The sequence below is a fragment of the Hoplias malabaricus genome, chromosome 5 (assembly GCF_029633855.1).
Source record: "Hoplias malabaricus isolate fHopMal1 chromosome 5, fHopMal1.hap1, whole genome shotgun sequence".
NCBI classification, from domain to species: Eukaryota; Metazoa; Chordata; class Actinopteri; order Characiformes; family Erythrinidae; genus Hoplias; species Hoplias malabaricus.
Window position 1 is genome coordinate 6,619,722 of NC_089804.1, and position 21,535 is coordinate 6,641,256.

Consider the following 21,535-nt stretch of genomic DNA (forward strand, 5'->3'; position numbering starts at 1 on the left):
GTTGTGTTAAAATTCTCTCCAAAAAACACTAAAAGGAGAGTAGGAATGTCGGGGATGGGAGGGATGTGTCCCCTGCAAAACTGGAAACAGATGCATTTGTCCCCACCAAAGAAAGTTTTTTGACTACTCAAAAAAAAGTGTCCCTAGGTTTCCCTGTTTCACCCCGTGAAGGACTGGCATCCCCTCCAAGGTGTGTTCCAGCCTTGCACCCAGGGAGTCTTGACCCTGAACTAGATAAGTGGTTACAGATAATGAATGATTGAATAAATGAATGAATGAATGTAAATGTAATGTAAAGAAACCGATACATATAAGAGTGATTGCATGCAGTGATAATGGGGGTTTAAAAGAGCTCCTATTGCAGAAGAGAAAAATCATATAGAGATTTATTGCTAGACCTGATGCTTCGGTTTCAAAGCGAGTGCAATAACATTTTATAGTGGCTCCTGCTCGTCTTTCACATGGTAATGATAGTGGAGGATACGTCATATGATGAGAGATGACATAACACACATAAAACCCTAAGTGGAGGAAGCATCAGTGAAAAATTAACTAGGCTTAATACTTTTTGTTCTTACACACACTCATGAATATTACCAAAAGGAACATTCCTTCACATTGTGTTCACTAGATCTGCAAATGTGTGTTTCAACTAGTGGCGTCAATCGATTCAAAAATTCACTTTCATTAACCGTAATGACATTCTGTATTTTTTATGCTATTTGAATTTAAATCTCTTAATTTGCTTAGTAAAAGGTACAGGGAGTGAGTTAGCTTATTTAAGTTGACAGCACTAATTTTGACTAAAGTTTACAGTAATGAACAAAAGCACATTATGAACCGCAGACTTCAACATTATTTACTTTCTGCATGCTTTAGTTAAAGGATAATATGCTCCATTATTTCTTGAGACTTTTGACTAGTATCTGTGTCAACAAATTGTAAATACTCTTGAGTGAGTGAGTGAATATGTGAATTTGTATGTAAGGGGAATGAGAGCGTGAGTTTAAAAGCAGTTCCATTGTGTGCTTCCCATATAAAAGTAAATAAAAATTATTTTCAAAACAAATATGTTCCTACAAAGCCATATAAAGAAAGCTACACAATATTTTGACGATGCTTACACTGGCCTTATCTCTGTAGTGTCGAGCCCCTCCCACAAATAATCTCACACAAACGTTCACGATATCAGTCACTTCCAGGAGTCTGGAAGTTGAGGTCAAAGCTTGTGTAAGTCACAGAAATGACTGGCCACTCTGCTGTCTCAGGACATCCAGTATTTACCTGTTTCATGGTGTCCTGCGTATCCAAGGCCTCAGGCAGCGGCGTCTGTGTGGAGAGAGCACAAAAGATGTCCATGTCAACTCCATGTCAATCTAAGGCCCTATCCACATGGGTCAGAATGTTTTTAAAAACTGAGATCGTTCCTCCCTCCATTTGTATTTGAAAATATCCAGTCCAGATGAATAAGAAAATGGCTTAGTTTTCATGCCAGTCCAGTAGGGGGCCATAGTACCGCTTTAAGAGAGATATCAAAACACCATGAAGCATGAGAGAAACATAGATTATATCCCATATCACTCCATACTTCCTACGTTGTGCACTATGCAAGTCATGAAGTTACTGAATCTAGATCTTAACAGTGAATTATATATTTCTAATACAGCATCATTTATATTTATTCATATGCACGAATGTGAAATCTAGAGCTGTCTGTGTGGGTACACTGTAGATTGAGTTTCAGCCAGAGACGGACACAGTGTGTGACGTCAGCATTTCCAAAAAGCTCAGTTTTCCTAGTTCTCGTTACAGAGTGTTTTTGAAAAGATCCATTTTCAGTGACATGAAATGTCGCTTTCCTGAGGCTTGAACTGTAAGCTAAAAATATTACTTGCTGTTACTTTAATGCAGTGAAATCAGGAAATGTGACAACTGAGAGGTGGAGGGGTGCACTACAATAACTGGAGGACAAAATATTAATTAAAAAATGAAATATGCCAGATTATGAATATTTATCACCATCATAATCCTATCACAATCATTTAAAAAGCAACCCCTGGTCTAATGCCAGTCTGTCAGGCTGCTGAGGCATGCGCAGTTCATAATCCCTACCACCTGCCTCACACTTATTAACCGCCACAGAACATTAATGATTCATACTGGAGTCTGAGAGGAATTTTGGCCATTCCCGTCTGTGGCAGCTCAGAGAGAGATAGAGAGAGAGAGAGAGAGAGAGAGAGAGAGAGAGAGAGAGAGAGAGAGAGAGAGAGCAAGAGAGAGGCAAACACATGAGTTATGAATGAATGATTTCCTCTGTCACCCCAAATACCAGCAGAACAGGCTTAACAAGCTGGTGGAGACAATAGAGGCATGAACAATGTTGCAAAAGCAGCAGAGATAAAAGCTGTGTCACAACAGAGAGGTCATCAAAGATGCCTAAATAATATCACCTCACAAATTCTTCTGCTAATAATTAATTTGCATAATGGATATTGTCATTTCCAATTTAAAAAATGTATCTCCAAAAATATTAACTTTATGCATTCATTTTCAATGGGAAAAGGAAAAAGATAGTAGTCCATGATATTTTGAAGCATTTCTATTAATTGGTTCCTCGGTAATAATGATAATAATACATTATATTTATGTAGCGCTTTTCAAGAACTCAAAGACGGTTACAATAGTTAATACATAGAACACATTCAAAGACATACAAACAGAGAAAATGCTGTATACAAAACATTAACAAACAGAACAGGCATGAAATGATTACGTTTGAGGAGTATTATAAACAGAGGAGATAAGATGTTTTTTGAGGTTTGATTTGAATATAGAGAAAGTTGGAGAATGTTGGACTGAAGGGGGAAGAGAGTTCCAGAGTTGTGGAGGCTGAAAGGAGGGACAGTGAGCAGCCTGGCTGAGGAAGGCCTGAGTGTGCACATGGGTTTGTAGGGATGGAGAAGAGCAGACAGGTGTGCAGGAGCAAGGTTATTGTAAGTGAGAAGAGGTCATTTGAATTGATACAGAAGACAGAAAAGATGTTGGAGAACAGGCGTGATGTGTGTTGGTAAGAGCGAGTGTGAGTGAGAAGGCGGGCAGCAGGGTTCTGAACAATCTGAAGTCTGTGGCAAGAGGAAGAGCTGATGCCAAAGAGAAGAGAGTTGAAATTTCCACACAATGTGATTCATGATACTTAAGACAGTAAATAGCCTTAGTAAATGTCACCATTTATTATCAAGCAATGATAATAATAAAAAATAATAATTATTAAACGGCTTTCTTTTAGGAATGTAGAAATTTCTAAAATAGTGTTTGTTTTTTATGATTTTACAATAAAATAAATTCTTTAAAAAATATTTTTGAGTGTTTAAATGCGGAAGTTTGTTATTAAGAGGTGTAATCTGGAGGTGAGATTGTGTGATATTCTTTAACATGTGACAGCCTCTTATTGGCTGATTCTCTGCCTTCTTTCTAATTGGATAAGTATCAGTGTTCTCATTGGCTGTTCTCAGCATATGTTTAATGGGATGGTGTCATTTGTCTTTTAACCCTGATGAAGGCCTATGTGTGGAATCAAGTCAACAAATGTTGCTTGTTCTCTTTTCATATTAATATTGTATTAGGTACTATTATTAATGTAAACTTATTTCATGAATATCCAATGAAAATATTTCAGAGGCAAAGCAAATGAAACCCTGTGGCTGAAGGAACATTTCAAAGTCAAACCCGAGAGTATCTGACGAGTTCAGAGCTATAAGTAATGTATCACTTGAAAATGTATTAGGTCTGAAGCCTCCAGCATGTATAATGTGCTCATCACTCAAGCTACACTCAAAAGCTCATGCCGCGGCCCTATGGCAAGTGCGTACAAACTTAACTCACCCTCAAGTCTCCCAGCAATCAAAGCCTCATCCGCATGAAAATGAAACGTTTCTGATTCTGCTTCAGTGTGGCATGATGAGGGGCAAATAAGGGGAATGAAAAAAATGCAGTAATTCAGCATCAGCTGCATGTGATTAACTAAAGCCACACAAGAGTTTCTGGATCTAAGTCTGCGAGATCTTAATGCCGTGGTCACAAAACGTTTTCTAATTCTACGCACCAGAGTTTGGCTCTGCATATTATACTTCACTTAATTCATCTTTAAAAATCAAGACCCCTAAAGGAACACCTCAGAACAGGTATGATTTGGATTAGACACAGCAGTGCTGCTGGAGTTTAAATCCCTCAATGTCACTGCTGGGCTGACAATAGTCCAACAGCCAAAAACTTCCAACTGACTGTGTCATGTCGTTGTGTGTGAGGATGACCAACACACACTGTGCAACAGCTACTGTGGCTGACTTTACATCTACAAGGTGGACCAACAAGCTAGGCATGTCTAACAGAATGGACAGTGAGCGGACAGGGTTTAAAAACTCCAGCAGCACTGCTGTGTCTGATCCACTCGCACCAGCACAACACACACTAACACACCACCACCACGACAGTGTCACTGCAGCGCTGAGAATGATCTAATACTCGAATCATACCTGCTCTATGAGGGTGGCTAACAAAGTATGCAGATGCAACAAATGGACTACAGTCTGTAACTGTAGAACTACAAAGTGCACCTTTAAGGTCATGAGCTGATAAACGGCAATGAGTGCCGATACAATGAGGTCAATTAAATATTTAGCTGATCATACTTTCATATGGTTTCAATAAAGTTTCGCTTATTTTTTTTTCATTATGACTTACATGGCTGAAAACATGACTACAATGGAATATAAAATATTACCATTTGAAAAAAAAGATCCAGAAAATTCATTTCCAGAAAAGTCCAAAATTAAATTGAAAATAGTACAAACAGAATATTTCAAATGTTGAAACTGATGAAAAAAATATCAATGCAAAATTAATATTGGTCATTTATCTGTTCATTCATTCATTCATTCATTCATTTGATGGATCCACTGGAGCTGCATATGGCATTCTCCCTCAGGCCCCCTATACTAGACTTAGCACCGCAAGATGACGGCTATGGGTCAGTCCCAAAACATAGTGAGCTGTCTAACCTGAGCATCTCAATAATATGTCTGATGAGGACAGACGACTGTTAGAAAGCTGTCAACTTAAACAGTTGTTCATGCAGTCAGTGCCTACCTTAGGTTTTGGGACAGACCATATATCTGCTCCAGTAATATATAGGCACTTAAACACATTCAAACACATTGCCTTCAGTCTCTGACCTTGAAGCAATTTAAGTGCGACCTTAGCACTGAGCAAACTCGAAAATGTCCACATATTTGACCTAAGCTCTATCTAATCCCTCTGACTAATTTGCACTTCCGTTTTTTTTGTTGGCAGGACACGTTTATAACCCAGATTTTATGAGCTCTCAGAGCCAGGTGTTGGATAGCACCCTGGCTTTTTACTTGTACAATGTTCAGGTGTCAAGGCCCACAAATAATTCGTTTATACATCTGCCCTTCTATCAGTGGCCAGTTTGGGTCTCCTGAAAAAGCTCTTAGCTCAAGGGGAGGTTTATTGTTTATTCACAAGAGCAAATAAAAGAACAATGGCACAGAATCTCAGGCAACCTCTTTCAGAAGTAAGAACTGAATCTCAAAAGATAACCACAATGAGGTACAATGAAGAGACTGCTTGTAACTCCCTCACTGCTCTCCTTTAGAATTACATGCTCCACATTGTTCACGAGACATGACAGAAAAGTGTGGAAGTATCACTTTACAATGAGCCATTGTAAGGCTAGAAATGACAAAGATGGTGCCAGTAAAGAAGTGTTCTTTTGCGACATTTTGAATGCAGCCTTTCACAATAAGGCAATTCCACAATGCAATACACCAGTATGCTTTCTTTAAATTTCAAGATGGTAGACCAATCTAGCTGGTGTTATTATAGCTTCAGATTCACCATCTTACAGTTGCAAAATGACTTTATTATATTTCTGTTTCTGAAGCAGTCCCCACCACTCTGTACATTTTTTTTTTTTTGGAAAATCGGAAATCATTTACCAACCCACAAACTGTGAAACAAGACCACCCAGTCATCTGTTTTTGGTCTGTCTAAGACTAAGATAACTATTTAGGTTTTAGTGTAATAGTTCAATGCTATTAGCTCAGAAACATTAGCATAACCATGGGTTGCAGTGGTGTAAGGATTTTGAAGTGGGTGCCATTTTGGGGAGTGATTGTCTGGTTTTAGAGCGCAGGCTTAATATAAACAGAGGGGAAAAATGGGTAAAGTTATCTCATACAGAGCTCTTCTCCCTGTGCTGGAGAGAGTCTCAAAACACCCAGAAGCACAGATGGCTTACTCCTCTTTGTGTCAGGGGGGTAAACAATAACAAAGTGTAGCATAGCAAGGAAGAAAAGTTATATTCTGTTAGCCACATTAGCATTTTCATCATAAGATCTTATGGAAAACTGTCAGCATCAGACTCTAACGCTTTTCTCTTCTGTCTGAATCCGAGTGAATTATTCGCACACAGATCATACACAAGCTTCAGTAATCATCCTCAGTAAGAGACTACAGACACAAGCCACATATTCTTTTGTCATTGTGTTCTCCCCATTTACAGATAAATAATCTGACCCTGCTGTCCCAGCACTCTGTGAACAGAACACATTCTTGGAGGATAATGTTTTATCATGACTGTCTGCCTAAATTATTAATCTGGTTTGGCTTAAAGTTTAATAAAGTAGTTCTCCTTGTCTGAAAATGTGAGTGATCAGTGAGAGAAGTTTTTCAATGCCACACTGAAACTGAGGCCTAAACCCAAATGTCTCCCTTCATAGGTTTGTGTGCTGACATAGTGTGTTGTACATTGAAAATAATTTTTATTAGTAAAGTTTTATTATCTGTGATGTGCACTATTTAGGGAGCATGGTGCTGGTTTGGGATACATCCCAAGCTCTGTATCCTGACTGATAGAGAGGATAAATGAGTCAGGGATCCATTCTTATATTTATTTCATTTTAACATCTAAATGAGACTTAAAATATTGACAGAAACAATAAAACAATTTAAATATCCCCCGTTTTTATTTGAGTTGTGTGTTTGAGTAATGAGTAGGTCTTAAATATAGCAGCTATTCTACACTGTTGATATCAGCTGCAAACCATGGACAAGAATGATTCACTAATGATGTATTCTTATCTAAATAGACTCTCTTAAAAAGCTACCTAGTGTGTGCAGGTGGTGGGCAGCTGAATATTTATTCGGATACATATAAATCAGTGGTCTTTCAGCAAAAAAAATAAATCACATTGAAGCCTTGATGGGGGTGTAACTTGAGCTAGAAGCTGAACAGGTGAATCTCCTGGGCATCTCACATAGTAAATGCAATACTAGGTGAGGAGGAAGAGGTAATGGGGGCATTTCAGCTCGTTTCTCTCATTGCTGATGTCTGTAGCGTGGCATTCTCTCTCCACCCACTGGCTCTGTTGACTGAACAAATTGTGCAGGCTCTGCTGCACGGCTTGACTGTATCACATGCTACAAAAACAAGGCTGACAAAGACCTGGGAAGGACTCTGCAATTTTTCTTTAGTGTAGTAATAGGAAGGAGTGTCTTTCGTGGAATAAAATGTGGGACACACATATATGCAAGTCCTTTTTTTTTTATTCCTCTCTCAGGTGCTCATCTTAAAGCCACTGGTGCAGCATGTAAAAGGCAATAAACTATTGAGAGATGCATTAAAACATTGAACATCTACTGCTGTTTAGAAAGTGGCAAATCTGAAAAACAATGAAACTATGAAGTGTAATTTTAAGCAAATGAAAAGTCCCCCCATTAGATCAAGGACACTAGCTCGATCAGTACCACTTTAAAAAAAGAGTACACTTATAAATGGTTTAAAATCTGTTTATCATAAAGGACCTTAAAGGTCATTAATGATCATTTTTAAAGCTGATAGAAAGAGAAACAGTCACCCTTTTTTTGTCTAATAGTGAAAGTGTGAGAACATAGTGAAAATGTCAAGCTCAGACCTGACACTGAATTTAGCCATTTCTTGTGTACAAGGTACACATCACAATATCATAAGTGTTTAAAAAGACATTCAATCAGTAACTAGTTGATTAAACTTGGTGGTTAAAGGGTTAAGCCTATTAACAAATATGTGCTGGAGCTGACAGTGTTAATGTCAAATTAAGGGCAGTATTTTGCATGATCTGAGGTCTAAGATTATGGATGTATGTTCACTATTAGGCAAATCACTATTAACCTTTCTGTCTGTGTGATATTAATGATTATTAATTACCTCTAATGTGTTTGCAACCTAATGTATATATATATAAATGTAATATGTAAACTGTTAAGTTAATCAAGTTAACATTAGCATGGGGTCATTTGATATCATGTAAATCTTCCTCTTTTTCTTTTTCTTTTTTGTTTATTTTAAAGCTGGAAGGAATTGTACACTAGAAATTCAACAATATAGTGCTACAGTTTCTAAATAGTTCAAAGCATAGCCACACACGTGTGATCCTCCCACCGTAGCCCTCCTCTCTGTGACTCTGAGGTATTTTGACCTGCTCAGTCTCTACAACTCACCACCTTCAGTGCTGGAATGTGAGGAGAGAGATGCCAGGGGTGTCTCTCCACATCTGGCGACAAGCAGCGGGGCTCCTATTCTACACTGCTCCAGAAATGGAGATTAGGGTGGCACTGTGAAACTGCAGTTTTTTGCATCCAGTAAATGAGGTGAAGATTAGAGATCAATCTGTGTGATTCCCTAAGGAATTCCTAAGCTATGTTACAGGAGCTAAACTTTTTAAAACCGTTTAATTACCATCCTATTGTCTAAAGATTTTCTACTTCCATTTCAGTGCCTTTTTCTTTGTGAATGTTGTTAAAATGTATTCTATGGCTTTCCTTGCAATGGCCTACTACTGAATACACACAATTTCTGTAAAATATAAATCCACACTTTGTTCTCAGAGCATTCTGATTCTTCTGTAGGACTGTACTGGATTCATCAAAGCATCGTAGGGCTCTAATTTTTCTCACGCTAGTTGTTGCGGCCCATTATCAATGTTCTCAAAGCTCTGAGTGGGGTTTAGTGTCAAGGCATGGTCTTGAGGATTCTCAGTGCTAATATTAGTGCTAAGTATGGAGAGAGAGGGAGAGAGAGAGAGAGAGAGAGAGAGAGAGAGAGAGAGAAAGAGTGCAGTAACTTAGCAACTAATACAAAAGCGTGAAACCAAAACAAACCAATACATTGTTATATACTCTAATTCATATGTGAGTGTGCGTATGTGTGTGTGTGTCGTGCCCAGTAGGTACACACCGAGTACACTTATGGGGTTAAAATTAGTTGGATGTGAATTCCCGCAGACTTGGTTTTCCTGTGTGGCACATTCTGTAACACCAAACTGTAAGGGAGCAAACCACGGAGGCTGACAATAAACAATGAGCTATATATAGTAGTTTTTTAATAAACTTTTTGGGCCAGTTATCACACACCCTTGCAAGGACAATGGAAAGCATTGTTGCACATCACTTGCAATTCTTTGCTGAGTGTTTTTGGGGTCATGTCAAGTCTTTGGAGGATGTGGTTAACTTTTATTCTCTGTCACTGTGGTGGTATCCTCCAGGGAAAGTAACCAGTACTGTTAATTAGGCAACATAAATCCTATATTATTATATTCTACACCCTGAACTGGATAAGCGGTTACAGATAATGAATGAATGAATGAATGAATGTATATTTTAAAAGTTGTGTTGATTTCACATGCCCCACTTCATCTCCTTTTATTTGAAACAGTTTTATAAAGAAAGTTTATGAATGTTCACCCCTCCACTTGGGGAAAAGAATGTAATGCCATTTTAATAAACAAAACTGGATTTAAAAACCAATGTTGTACCTTTAAAGGTACATTTAGTGACTATAATGTACTTGTACAGTACCTTTTTGAAAGCGCATTTTGCTGATACACGACCCTTCACGCGTGTTTACGTTCATATAGTCATTCAAGGATCTTAAACAAGCGTTATTAACTCACCCAGCTGATGCCGCGGACAGTTGGTTTCTCCATTGGGCAGCGATCTGGGTAGATTTGGTAATTATAACTCCGAAACAGATGCATTTTCAACACAGCTATCAAGAACTATTCGGATTAGGATCAGGATCTGGATCTGGATTAGGATCTCCCCATTCGAGGCACATGGCAAAACCAGCTGCTCCAATCCAACCTCCGCATTTCCCCCATCAGAGTCGAGTCTGTTCTCCGAAGCGCAGCCCGTTACATCCACGTCCTGAACGCCACTGGCACCTGGTCGCTCCTGCCCTATGTGAAGCGCTATTATTTTAACTCCCACCCGTTTTCAGACAGGCCCCGCCCTTCGGCGTAGCGATTGGCTTACACGTACACGGCTCCTGCGCTGTGATTGGTTAAGAGATCTCACTGTGTCCTCTGAGTTCTCAGAAGCACACAGACGTTTTCAGCCTTCACTCTTCTGGAATACTATGTATTAACGCTGTTTTAGTTTGGAACGAAGTTGAATATAAATTCGCTGTCAAACCTAAGAGAATAATCTTGAGCTTGGTCTTTTATACCTCCTTAACTCCAGCCAGTCGTAGCGAAGGGGGCCGGGTTTGTGGGAATACGGGTGGGGATAGAACACGTCGAGCTAGTGCTGAGCTAGTGCTGTGTACTTTCTCAGTTTACTGGATACTTTCAGGAGACGTTAGTCAGTGTCCAGTGAACACAGATGAGGTCTATAGGACGACCAACACAAAATGTGCGGTGACAAATGAACTTCTGTCTCTGACTTTACCTCTCCAAGGTGGACCAACGAGGGAGGAGTGTCTCACAGAGTGGACAGTGAATGTCCCAATTAAAAAGCAGTTTAAGGTGAAAATAAACGAGAGGGTCATCTTGCTGTAGGTTGAATATGTGGATACATGTAAACATACTGTTCTTCTGATGTCACAAATATATATTAATAATTTAAAATACTATTTAATTTGGCTGTTTTTTGGAGGCTAGTATAGTGATATGTTTTTTTTTTTTTTTTTTTTTTTTTTGGAGTGGTACATTTTTTTTTACCAGATATTTTTCCTAATTTACCCAATGCAACCAACCTGAGAGGGCAAGGGCAGGCACATGCTTGTAACTAGCACCTTTTTAAGTTATACATTGCAAATTTAGTTATTTTCAAGCAGGTTAAGAAACTGCATCAGAGCTTTTATAAGACAAGACCCAGATACTTAAAAACAGTTTCATTATTGATGTGCAGAGCACACAAATTTGATTAACTTGCTAATGTAATAAGCATTAGTGTTAGTACCTTGTTATGGGTTTTCTCTCTCTCTCTCTCTCTCTCTCTCTTTCTCTCTCTCTCTCTCTCTCTCTCTCTCTCTGTGTCTTATCTGTACCTCACAGCTGCCTGGCAAACCTTGGAGGGGGGATAAGGAGGTGCACATATACGCCTCCTGTCACAGCAAAATGCTAAGCATGAAGGTAGATGAAGGAATAAGCACAAACACTCCCTCCTTGGTAAAGAGCACTGCACCATTCTTACATTACAGACTTTTTTCCCACATGGAGAATCTGTCAGATCCCTGTTTCCCCCGATGTGCTGAGGGTGACCGAGTTTCAGATGTGAAACAGGCTTGTGAAATGGCATTGACATCGATACAATTCACTGCAGCAGATGGAGGCACATTGTATATCAATAGTTTACTGGCTTTTTCAGTTTGGGAATATAGGTCAAAGTTGGAGCTTACCAGGTCAGAAGCTGTCCTCCTGGATGTAGACAAAGCAGGCAGTATGAAGCTGTCCTCCGAGCACATGCCTGTAGACGCTGCTGGACACAGGAAGAAATTAAAGTAATATTTTATAAACAAGTAAAAATCAATCAATGCATTAAAAATAACTATTTTCACATTTTGAAGAGCAGCTAACACGAGGCAAAGAAACAAACTGCTTTATAGGTCCTGAAAAACTAATTTATGCTCCACAAAGAGGGTCCCCTGCATGGGGGCAGCCATGATTAAAATAATTTTATTACTGAATCTCTGGCATATCCAGATCAAAAGCTGCCAGTGTAATATTTCATAAAGTGAAGAAGAAATTATGCAAAATAATTTTCAAAATGGATATCATTTTTCAAAAATGGAGATATGAGGTTTTGTTAAAACATCTCCTGTACAGTGTTAAATATAGTTAGGGAACTATGACAATCTACACACACTCTCTCTCTCACACACACACACACACATACAGCATCCTCTGGGTACTGACATGTCCTCACAGTCCAAACACACGCCAAGACAGTGGAGATGTCCATCTCCGGAATGTCTAAACAGTCCCCCTCACACTTTCTGTTCTCAAGCCATGTTTGATTTCTGAACCGGGCCTGGTACTATTACATAATGCTTGTTTAAAACCCCGTCTATTGTTCCAGAACACGGGGCAGCCCATCCTGGGCGGGGCTCTGTGGGCCAGAAAGTAGCCGCTGAGCTGTTTACAAGCTTCATTCAGCCTCTCTCACACAGACCTTTAAACATCTATTTATCCACATGCTCCACCCACAGCTCCATCACAGCTGATTACTGCCAGACTCCATGAGAGTACAGAGGTACAGTAAAGCAACACTTAGGAAATATACTGCTCAAAAGTTGATGGCTCTGACTTCTCAGTGTGATTCTACTATCACTGCATTAGACAAAATGGAAGTTTGTAACATGGTCTGTCCCAGATAAAAAGAATTATAGCTATTTAAAGCATAAACATATATAATCTACAGCGCTGTACAGAAGCCTTAGACACCAAAGTTAATGTATATTAAATATATATATTTAAACTAATGCCTTCTCAGTGGCGTGGAGCTTGTATAAATGTATATATATTCACAGAAAATACAAAAAATAATAATATAAAACACATAAGATAGTGTTTCTCTATAAAGCAGTGGGTGAGAGTGAGTTTGAAGAACAGTGTTTTGTTCAGATTCTCTTTGATTTACATGAATTTGTTAAATCCACACATTATTTAAAATCATTATTGATTCACCACTAAAACTAGGCACTGGATGATCACCTCAAATAATACACACTCCACCAGGAGAGACTTGGACAAAGTTAAACACATTCACACACAGAGGATCACACTGGAGGAATGTGATTGGGTTTATTCTAATGTTGGGGGTTATTTGTTGTTTGTTTTTTAGCAAATAAACACTTACTGCTCAGATAAATATCTTTTCAAATCTCATAATCTCTGGTGCCTAAAATGTTTGCACAGTACTGTATGTATATAATATTGTGGCTATGGCGTTATATTTTTAATAGGTTAATATTCTAAACCTAGTCAACAAATAAAATAGTACCCTAAAAAACAGACATGAAAGTTTAGAATCTATAAAATATGTGCTAAATCAGTAAAATTAGTAATTTTAAAGGGGATGTTACAATTTTTAAATATGCCAACACACACACACACACACACACACACACACACACGCGCGCGTTTCCTCTCTTCTGTCTTGTTTCTTGTGTCTTGTGGTGCTCACCCCTCCCGTAGGCTTCTCTCATTTTCCCCCATGAGGGAGTATAAAGTATTCCACAAAGTCCCTAGAGTATGTTCTTTCTCTCCCTAAATTCCTGTAACCAACCAAAAACCTCTTGTAACAAACAGCTCCAAAATAGCTGCAACTGCTAACCACTAGTTGTAAAAATAAATAAATAAATAAATGATAAAAGGAGACTCACATACACATGCATTACTTGTTTTCATAAAATGTCTGGTCTTGGAATTTCTTAAATGTTCCACAGGGATTTTACAATTGTCATATATATGACATATAAGGGATCTTTATATATTATCTTTTATATAATTTCCTGACAAAAGTGACCTTTATGTAAAACTACACATTTTTCAAAGTCAATAAATCATTAACATAAAGCTCAACAGCAACCCCTGTAGAACAGTCTCTCTGTGTGTGTGAGTATGTGAGATATAGTGCATTACAAAAGAGAATGTAAGTGAATCACAAGCCTGTTCCATGAGGTGATTTTTATCTAAAAACACTGACAATATACTGTACGTATATCATAAAAAGACATTAATTCATTCATTATCTGTAACTGCTTATCCAGTTCAGGGTCGCGGTGGGTCCAGAGCCTACCTGGAATCATCGGGCGCAAGGCAGGAATACACCCTGGAGGGGGCGCCAGTCCTTCACAGGGCAACACAGACACACACACACATTCACTCACACCTACAGACACGTTTGAGTCGCCAATCCACCTACCAATGTGTGTTTTTGGACTGTGGGAAGAAACCGGAGCACCTGGAGGAAACCCACGCAGACACAGGCAGAACACACCAACTCCTCACAGACAGTCACCCGGAGCGGGAACCCACAACCTCCAGGTTTCTGGAGCTGTGTGACTGCAACACTACCTGCTGCACCACCGTGCCGTTATGGTAAATAGTTAATTATTTTAATGCTAATTAATCATTTACCAAATTTGGCTCTTCCTGAAACTCAGCAAATTAAGAGATTTAAATTCAAATATCATCAAATCTACCCCGAAACATTATAAAAAATTTAAAAATAATGGTTTCCTATCACCAGTTTTTCACACTACACATTTATCTTCTTCGTAGAAATACAAGAAATTACTAGCATTTACATTCTACTAGAAAATACTAGTGATTAATTGATAGATACTAGTAATATAAATATAATTTCATTGTGCCAATCTTACAATGATTCTTATAATTTGCATTTAAATATGCATTATTAAAAGCTTCAGTCTTAAGAAGGGACAATGAGATTAATGGTGATTTATCACAGGAAAAATGTCAGATTATTTAGTTGCTTTTTTATTGATTAACACCCCAACTATGAGCATAAATATAAATATAAATATAAATATAAATATTTTCTGTATCTAGATGTTCCACCAACTCACTGAATTAAAGCTACTGTAATTTTTTTTACATGCAAATCACTCACATACATTTCTCTTTCTCAAGGTGGTGCTATTGTGCCTCAAATCAAATATGAAGCAAAATTATACATTTATATCCTTCCCTCTCAAGACTCAAATGTCTGATGAGGATAATGTTCTTGTCTGATTCCCATTTTCACCCTAAATCTAGGTTATTTCACTTATTTAAGCAAATCTCCTGAAATTGAATTTTCATATAGTCAAGTGTTTTTTTTAAAGCATATTTATATAAGAAGTTGTTCATAAATGTAACTCTAAAGCTACTTAAATCCAGTACTTCAGTAACAAAAATGTAATGTTTGTTTGGAAAAAGCATTGACCTGATTCTAGGTGTCTTTATCAGGCTGATATCAGTAGGGAATTTTGGATAACGAATACAGTCAAACTGTCGGTCCTGTAACAAATCTGTCCTGAAATTGCACACATTCATATTGGAGTTTATCATATTTTTAACTGTGTTTTTCTAACACTGCGGTAGTAGAGAGGGTAGTATGTTGCTTGTCTTAAGTGAGGAGCTTATTTACATATTAAATTGGTTTTTTTTTTTGGAAGTATAGTGATTTGAAATATTGAATACTAGATCAGATGCTGTCATTCCTCAAGATTTCAATATTGGAAAAGCAGAAATGATATTGCTAGCTATAATATTTATGCCTTTATTCACACTCTGTTTTACACAACACACACACACACACACACACACACACACACACACACACACACACACACACACACACACACCACTACTCATGTTTACATCCCCTCACAGACATGTGCCTCCATGCTATCGTCACTTTCCCACACACGCTCCCACTCACCAAATTCACACATTCACACATTTCCCACACACACCACTTCGTAAACAACTCAGCACAACTCACCAAAGCTGCATTTCTTGCGCCTGCATAGGAGCTGCTTCAGTAACGAATACATCCTTATACTTTCTCACATGTCATAGCCAGTGCTTGAGGTCATAGAGATGCAGCTGGAGCCCAACTGCTGAAGCAGAGTCTGCCTTTTCCCTTATACCACAGCACACAGCTGAGACTATTTCTCTGTTTCTCTCTCTCTCTCTCTCTCTCTCTCTCTCTCTCTCTCTCTCTCTCTCTCTCCTGTTTCTGTGTGTGTGTGTGTGAGAGAGAGAGAAAGGGAGAGAGAAAGAGATAGTAAAAAAGCCTCAGGAATCTAGTCTTCCTGCTCGTGACCTCCACGCGGTAAAGTCAGGCCTGTGTTTCAGCTTTGATAAGGAACACCAAAAACTACCTCAGGTCAGATAGCATCACCAAGACACACTGTTATTGTCTATTGTGTTTAAGTAAACTGCCATACAACGTGTCAGAAACTTGAGCTGTCAAAAAAACAAAACAAAACTAAAAAGAAAAAAAAACCCTCACTTGCAGAGTCTAGGCGCCATGCATGTTAATCTTTGATCTAGTTTCGAGACACATGCAATTCTTTTTAAACACTGCAGTCAAAAGTTGTAAATACCTGCTTCTTCAACATTCATCAGATATGAAAAGCATTAATATGAGGCTTGTCCCCCTTTACTGTAGTAAAAGCATCTGCTCATCTGCAAAAACGTAATTCTATTTGCCAGTACTCTTCTAGGAGGATGTGATCCAGGCAGTGAAAAACAGCCCTGAGTTTCCACAAGTTAAAACCATTCCTTGAGTTCCATGAGAGGTGTTGTCATGCTTAATACCACAAGAATAAAAAAGCCTTGTTCAGAAGGAAAATGAGAATGAGCCATATTTTATCCATTTTGCTTGGTTATCTTAATTCTTCCTACTTGTTTTTGCCATTTTTATTAGGTACACTATACTGACAAATGTATTGAGAATCATCTCCTAATCACTGAGTTCAGGTGTTTCATTCCATTTCATTACAAGTGTAAAAAATCAAGAACAAAGCCATGCAGTCAGCTTTTACAAATATTCATGAAAGAATGGGACACCTCAAAAACCTATGAATTTGAGCATGGCACAGTAGTAGGATGTCACATTTGAAACAAGCCTATTCATAACATTTCATCCCTCCTAGATATTCCATTATCAATTCTGAGTGGTGTTACTGAAAAATAAAAGTGTTTAGGAACCACAGCAGCTCAGCCACAGACTGGCACATGATGTAAAGGGCAGGATTGCCGAATGATCAGGGGCTAAGTGAGTAAAAGTCACCAATGCTCTGCTGGAGCAATCCAAACGTCCTCTGGCATCACCTTTGGCAAAAGAAAAAACAAAAAACAAAAAACAAAAAAACAAACCAACTCAACAAAAACAAAACCAGTTTGCTTCATGACAAGCATTTCCAAGGCTGAGCAGGTGTATGCCTTACATCACCAAACACAATGCCATGCTTTGGCATGGTGTAAAGTACTCAGCCGCTAGACTCTAGCAACTGTGAATTTTGGTAAGGGAGGGATAACACTATGAGGTTGTTTTTCAAGAGTTTGGATAAGGCACTTAGTTCTTAGTTCTAATGAAAAGAAAATGTTATATTTTAGCTGACCCAGATATTTTGAATAAATGTATGATTCCATGTTTGGAGAAGGCACTTTTCTGTCCCAGCATGACTGTGCCCCAGTGCACAAAGCAAGGTCCATAATTAGAGGAAGTGGGGTACCAACTGCATATAGATAATTTTATGTCCTATTAATTTAGAATGAGATGTCTCATGCATTTGTAATGTGCAGGTGTCCTTATATCTCTATTGTTAATTTGTGTCTGTTTTGCTTCCTTGTTTTTGTGCTTTATATATAAATATTATAAAACCTGACTGGGTTTTTGTATTTCACAGTGTGTGATGTGGTAGGAGCTCACTCCAGATCCACAAGATTAAAGTGCAACATGCACTAAACAAGAGATTGTTATTTAACATTTCCACTTTAAACCCTAGAAAAACCAAATCTCCGTTGAAAGTTTATACCTTTCAACGTCTTAAGGTGCACCCACTGTGGACACAAGGTCTAACAAATAGGAACAAAAGACCTACTTTGCGTGAAAGGTAAAGTGTAAAAATGACAAAAAGAAAATAGCACGCTGCCAGCAGACACAGTTGCTGACTGCCCTCTAGTGTGTGCCTGCAGGTACTGCAAGATACAGCCTTCCATTAGCCAGTCAGTGGCTTTGTTAGTGGGGTTAACGCTGTCTTTTAGGTTCATTTGTATTGTGCTTTAACACACACACACACACACACACACACACACACACATATGGATAATTACACACGTTCATATCTATGGACAATTTTAGACAGCATATCAACATGTTACTGTGAGAGGAAATCAAAGCACCTAGAGGAAACCCACACAGACACTGGGAAAACACACCATACTCCTCATAGACAGTGATCCCAAGGCAGTGTTTGAACTGGAGTAGCAGTGACCGAGTCTCTATTCTACCTGTTACAGGTCAGTGAAGAATTCCAATGATTTTGAAGCTGGCTTTTTGAAGTTAAATGTACGTAGCATTCCTTAAAATGTTTATGTTTACACAGTGGCTCAATGAAGAATTGACCAATAGAGGCAGAATAATCTGCCCAGACAGAAAGGACACTGCTGGGCAGTTTGGGTGCTAATGAATCACCAAAGGGCTTTTCTATTTATTTCCCTTTATCTCACTGCGACTTGCCTGAAAAAGGAAAATTGAGGGAAATTATCTCTTTTTTTTTTATGTGTGTGTGTCTGTGTGTGTGTGTGTGTGTGTGTGTTCCTGTGGGAGAGGGAGTAGGATTTCCTGCAGCACATCACCGCCCTGTTAGTGTGTACACTATTCTGAGTATCAGTGCTATCAGCAGCATTTATATTTCGCACACACACACACACACACACACACACACACACACGTCTTGTGAAAAAGGAATGTTCTTAAATTGTTATTTAGAATGACTAATTTGTACTAAATCACTACTACTATGTAAATTGTATTAAGTTAAACTTAACAAATGATTAATTTGCATAGTTTATATTCTATTTTGCCAATCGTGATTCAACTGAAATGTATTTATATGCTTATTGTGTTATAGGTCATACACTTCTATTTTGTTTAAATATTGTGTTTAGTTACACTAAGTATATATTTGTATTTTATGATAGTATTATGGTTTTATTAGTGACTTTTAGTTACACAATCTGTTTGTTAATTTTTAACTTTTATATGTTATTTTCATGTTATATATTGTGGATAATTTAAGCACATCTCCAGTGTGTTTTTAGAGTTTAGTTGTATTAGAAGAGTGGCAAAAATAACATATAACTAATATACCCAGTATACTGTAAGTGTACATTAATATAATTAAAGTGACTATTAACTGTGACTTTGTACAAATTATTGTTTCCAAATTAAGATAAATACTTAACTATTTTAGCACAGTCTAAATGCACTCTTTTCCCCACAAGGGACCAGTGCTTTAGAACAGCATGTGCACACAGATTGTCATAAATCCATTCCTGAATCCACCTTCCCACTTCCGTTTCCCACCCAACTCCAGTGTGGAAAAAAGGATATTTATGTCAACTCTGTCATAAAAACGGCATAATGGCAAACAAAATAAAAAAGGATGTCAGAGAAAGATAGAATGGGATTATATTCTTGTGCAAAAGACAAAAAGATCTATTAAAGCAACACTAGGTAATATTTTTACCTTAAAATAACAGCTACAAGGTGATTATGATGTTTCATCGACCTGTAACAGGGAGAGTAGACCCTCTGTGGTACTTGCTCCAGGCTCAGTCTTGCAGAAACTGCATTATGTAACTTTTGGAGGAGGGTAGGAAAGCACCACCCTTCCCTTTTACCTCCCCCAGGATTTCAGGACAGTGCTGTAAAAGCTAATTTCATGCTGCAAGGGAGCCCAGGTGCAAAAATACCAAATCTTACATAGTGTTCCTTTAGGTGAAAATTATGAGTTTGAATGGAAGATTAATTAAAAAATAAAGGAGAATATACAGAGAGAAGTGGACTCCTAACAAACATGATGCAGAATTTTGGGGTGTAGATAAAAATCTCAACATATTTCTGCATGAGTTGTTAGGCTTTTACTGTGCCCCATTTAATTTCATTTTACTCACACACACACACACACACACACACACACACACACACACACACACACACACACACACACACACACACACACACATTGTTTCCTGTCTTTCGGGCCTCATGCTTCTCTCACTTATGCTCTTTCACTTCTACTATGTCTCAGTAATCACTGATTGATCTGCAAATGCAAAGCAATGAAAAAAATGTAATGTACTAAATACATATTTCACATCTGCCAAAGGAAAAACACATGTTTCTCTTTAAACTCCACCTGTGTGACAATGGTGGACTGATGACATCAGCTCCACTCCTGGATGGTGTAGAGTTGGGTAATTAAGCTAATTTTACATTGATAAATGCCCATTTTAGTGCCTATCCTTTACAAACATTTATATAAAAATCTGGTCCCTGAAGCCCCCCTGAACTATCTTAGTCATTATCAATCGGAAAATAAACACAAAGAGAAAATTGAGCTGATGTATTTTAATACAATACGTCTTTAATTCATATTAAAACCATGTTTGAAATAAGACAAATGCAAATGTTTGGCACTTCAATAAGTGTTCTGTTGTTAGAAACGTGCAGTAAGATTCATAAACCCAGACCGATAATAACGAAAAAGCACTTATATTTAAGAGAACAGTGTCATTGCACTCCCACAAATATGTATTACTTCATTATATTCAAATAATATAAGCCACTGCTTCCAAGATGTAATACACGCATAATGAAGTGAAACTCTGATCGATGAGTGATATACAGAGTTTAGTGATGGGGTTTATAAAGGGTACTTACATGTTCTGTGTGGTGCAATGTTTCTTTGTCCTGCTGATTTCTCCCCCAAGTCATTAAAATTAGATTCCTCCTCTTCCATAATGCTCCTCTCTTTTTCTTTCTTTCTTTCTCTCTCTCTCTCTCTCTCTCTCTCTCTCTCTCTCTCTCTGCTGTTTAATGGAGTGTAAGCGGATACATCAGAGTTGTGATTTGTGTTGAGTGAGTGTGCCTCAGACTTCCTGCTGCGCTCTAATTGGTCATTTGAAAAGATTTTTGGAACTGTGTTTGTGTGTGTGTGTGTGTGTGTGTGTGTGTGTGTGTGTGGTGTGAGAGTGTGACTGCAGATGGATTTACAGTATGGTCTGACAGCCCAGCCCACCTGTGAAACTGAACAGTACGCAGCGAGCAGCGGATAGACTCAGACTAGGTACCAGTGCTACAATGTGTACTAAATGTAATTGGCACCTTTAAAGTGTGTGCTATTTATATTCAGCCTTAAAACGTCCCTTAATTTTAAAGGAACACTATGTAATATTTTTACCTTAAAATTACATGTTGAAAATCACTGTGATGCTCCATTGAGCTGTAACAGAGAGAACAGAGCCTCTGTTATTGCTTATCAGGGTGCAACATTGAAGAAACAGCTCTATGTACATTTTACAGGAGGGCAGGAAACCACCACCCTCACTAATTTCAGTACAGTGTTGTAAAAATTTATTACACGCAACACTAAGTTCATAGAGATAGA

At 38.2% G+C, this 21,535-nt stretch overlaps 1 protein-coding gene across 4 annotated transcripts in view; it reads right to left on the bottom strand.

Moving 5' to 3' along the window:
- rapgef3 (Rap guanine nucleotide exchange factor (GEF) 3) overlaps positions 1-20,915 on the bottom strand; it is a 47,393-nt gene extending 26,478 nt beyond the window's left edge. The window contains exons 1-3 of one of the 4 annotated variants that reach the window (XM_066671883.1): positions 20,809-20,915; positions 11,738-11,817; positions 1,285-1,329 (exon numbers count right to left, since the gene is read on the bottom strand). In XM_066671883.1, the coding sequence (XP_066527980.1) occupies positions 1,285-1,329; positions 11,738-11,817; positions 20,809-20,887 (204 nt within the window). In that variant the 5' untranslated portion in view covers positions 20,888-20,915. Of the gene's footprint in view, positions 1-1,284; positions 1,330-10,010; positions 10,256-11,737; positions 11,818-15,852; positions 15,994-20,808 lie in introns of those variants that run through there. The other 3 variants (XM_066671886.1, XM_066671884.1, XM_066671885.1) reach the window with 3 other exon arrangements.
- Between the last annotated feature and the right edge of the window lie 620 nt (positions 20,916-21,535).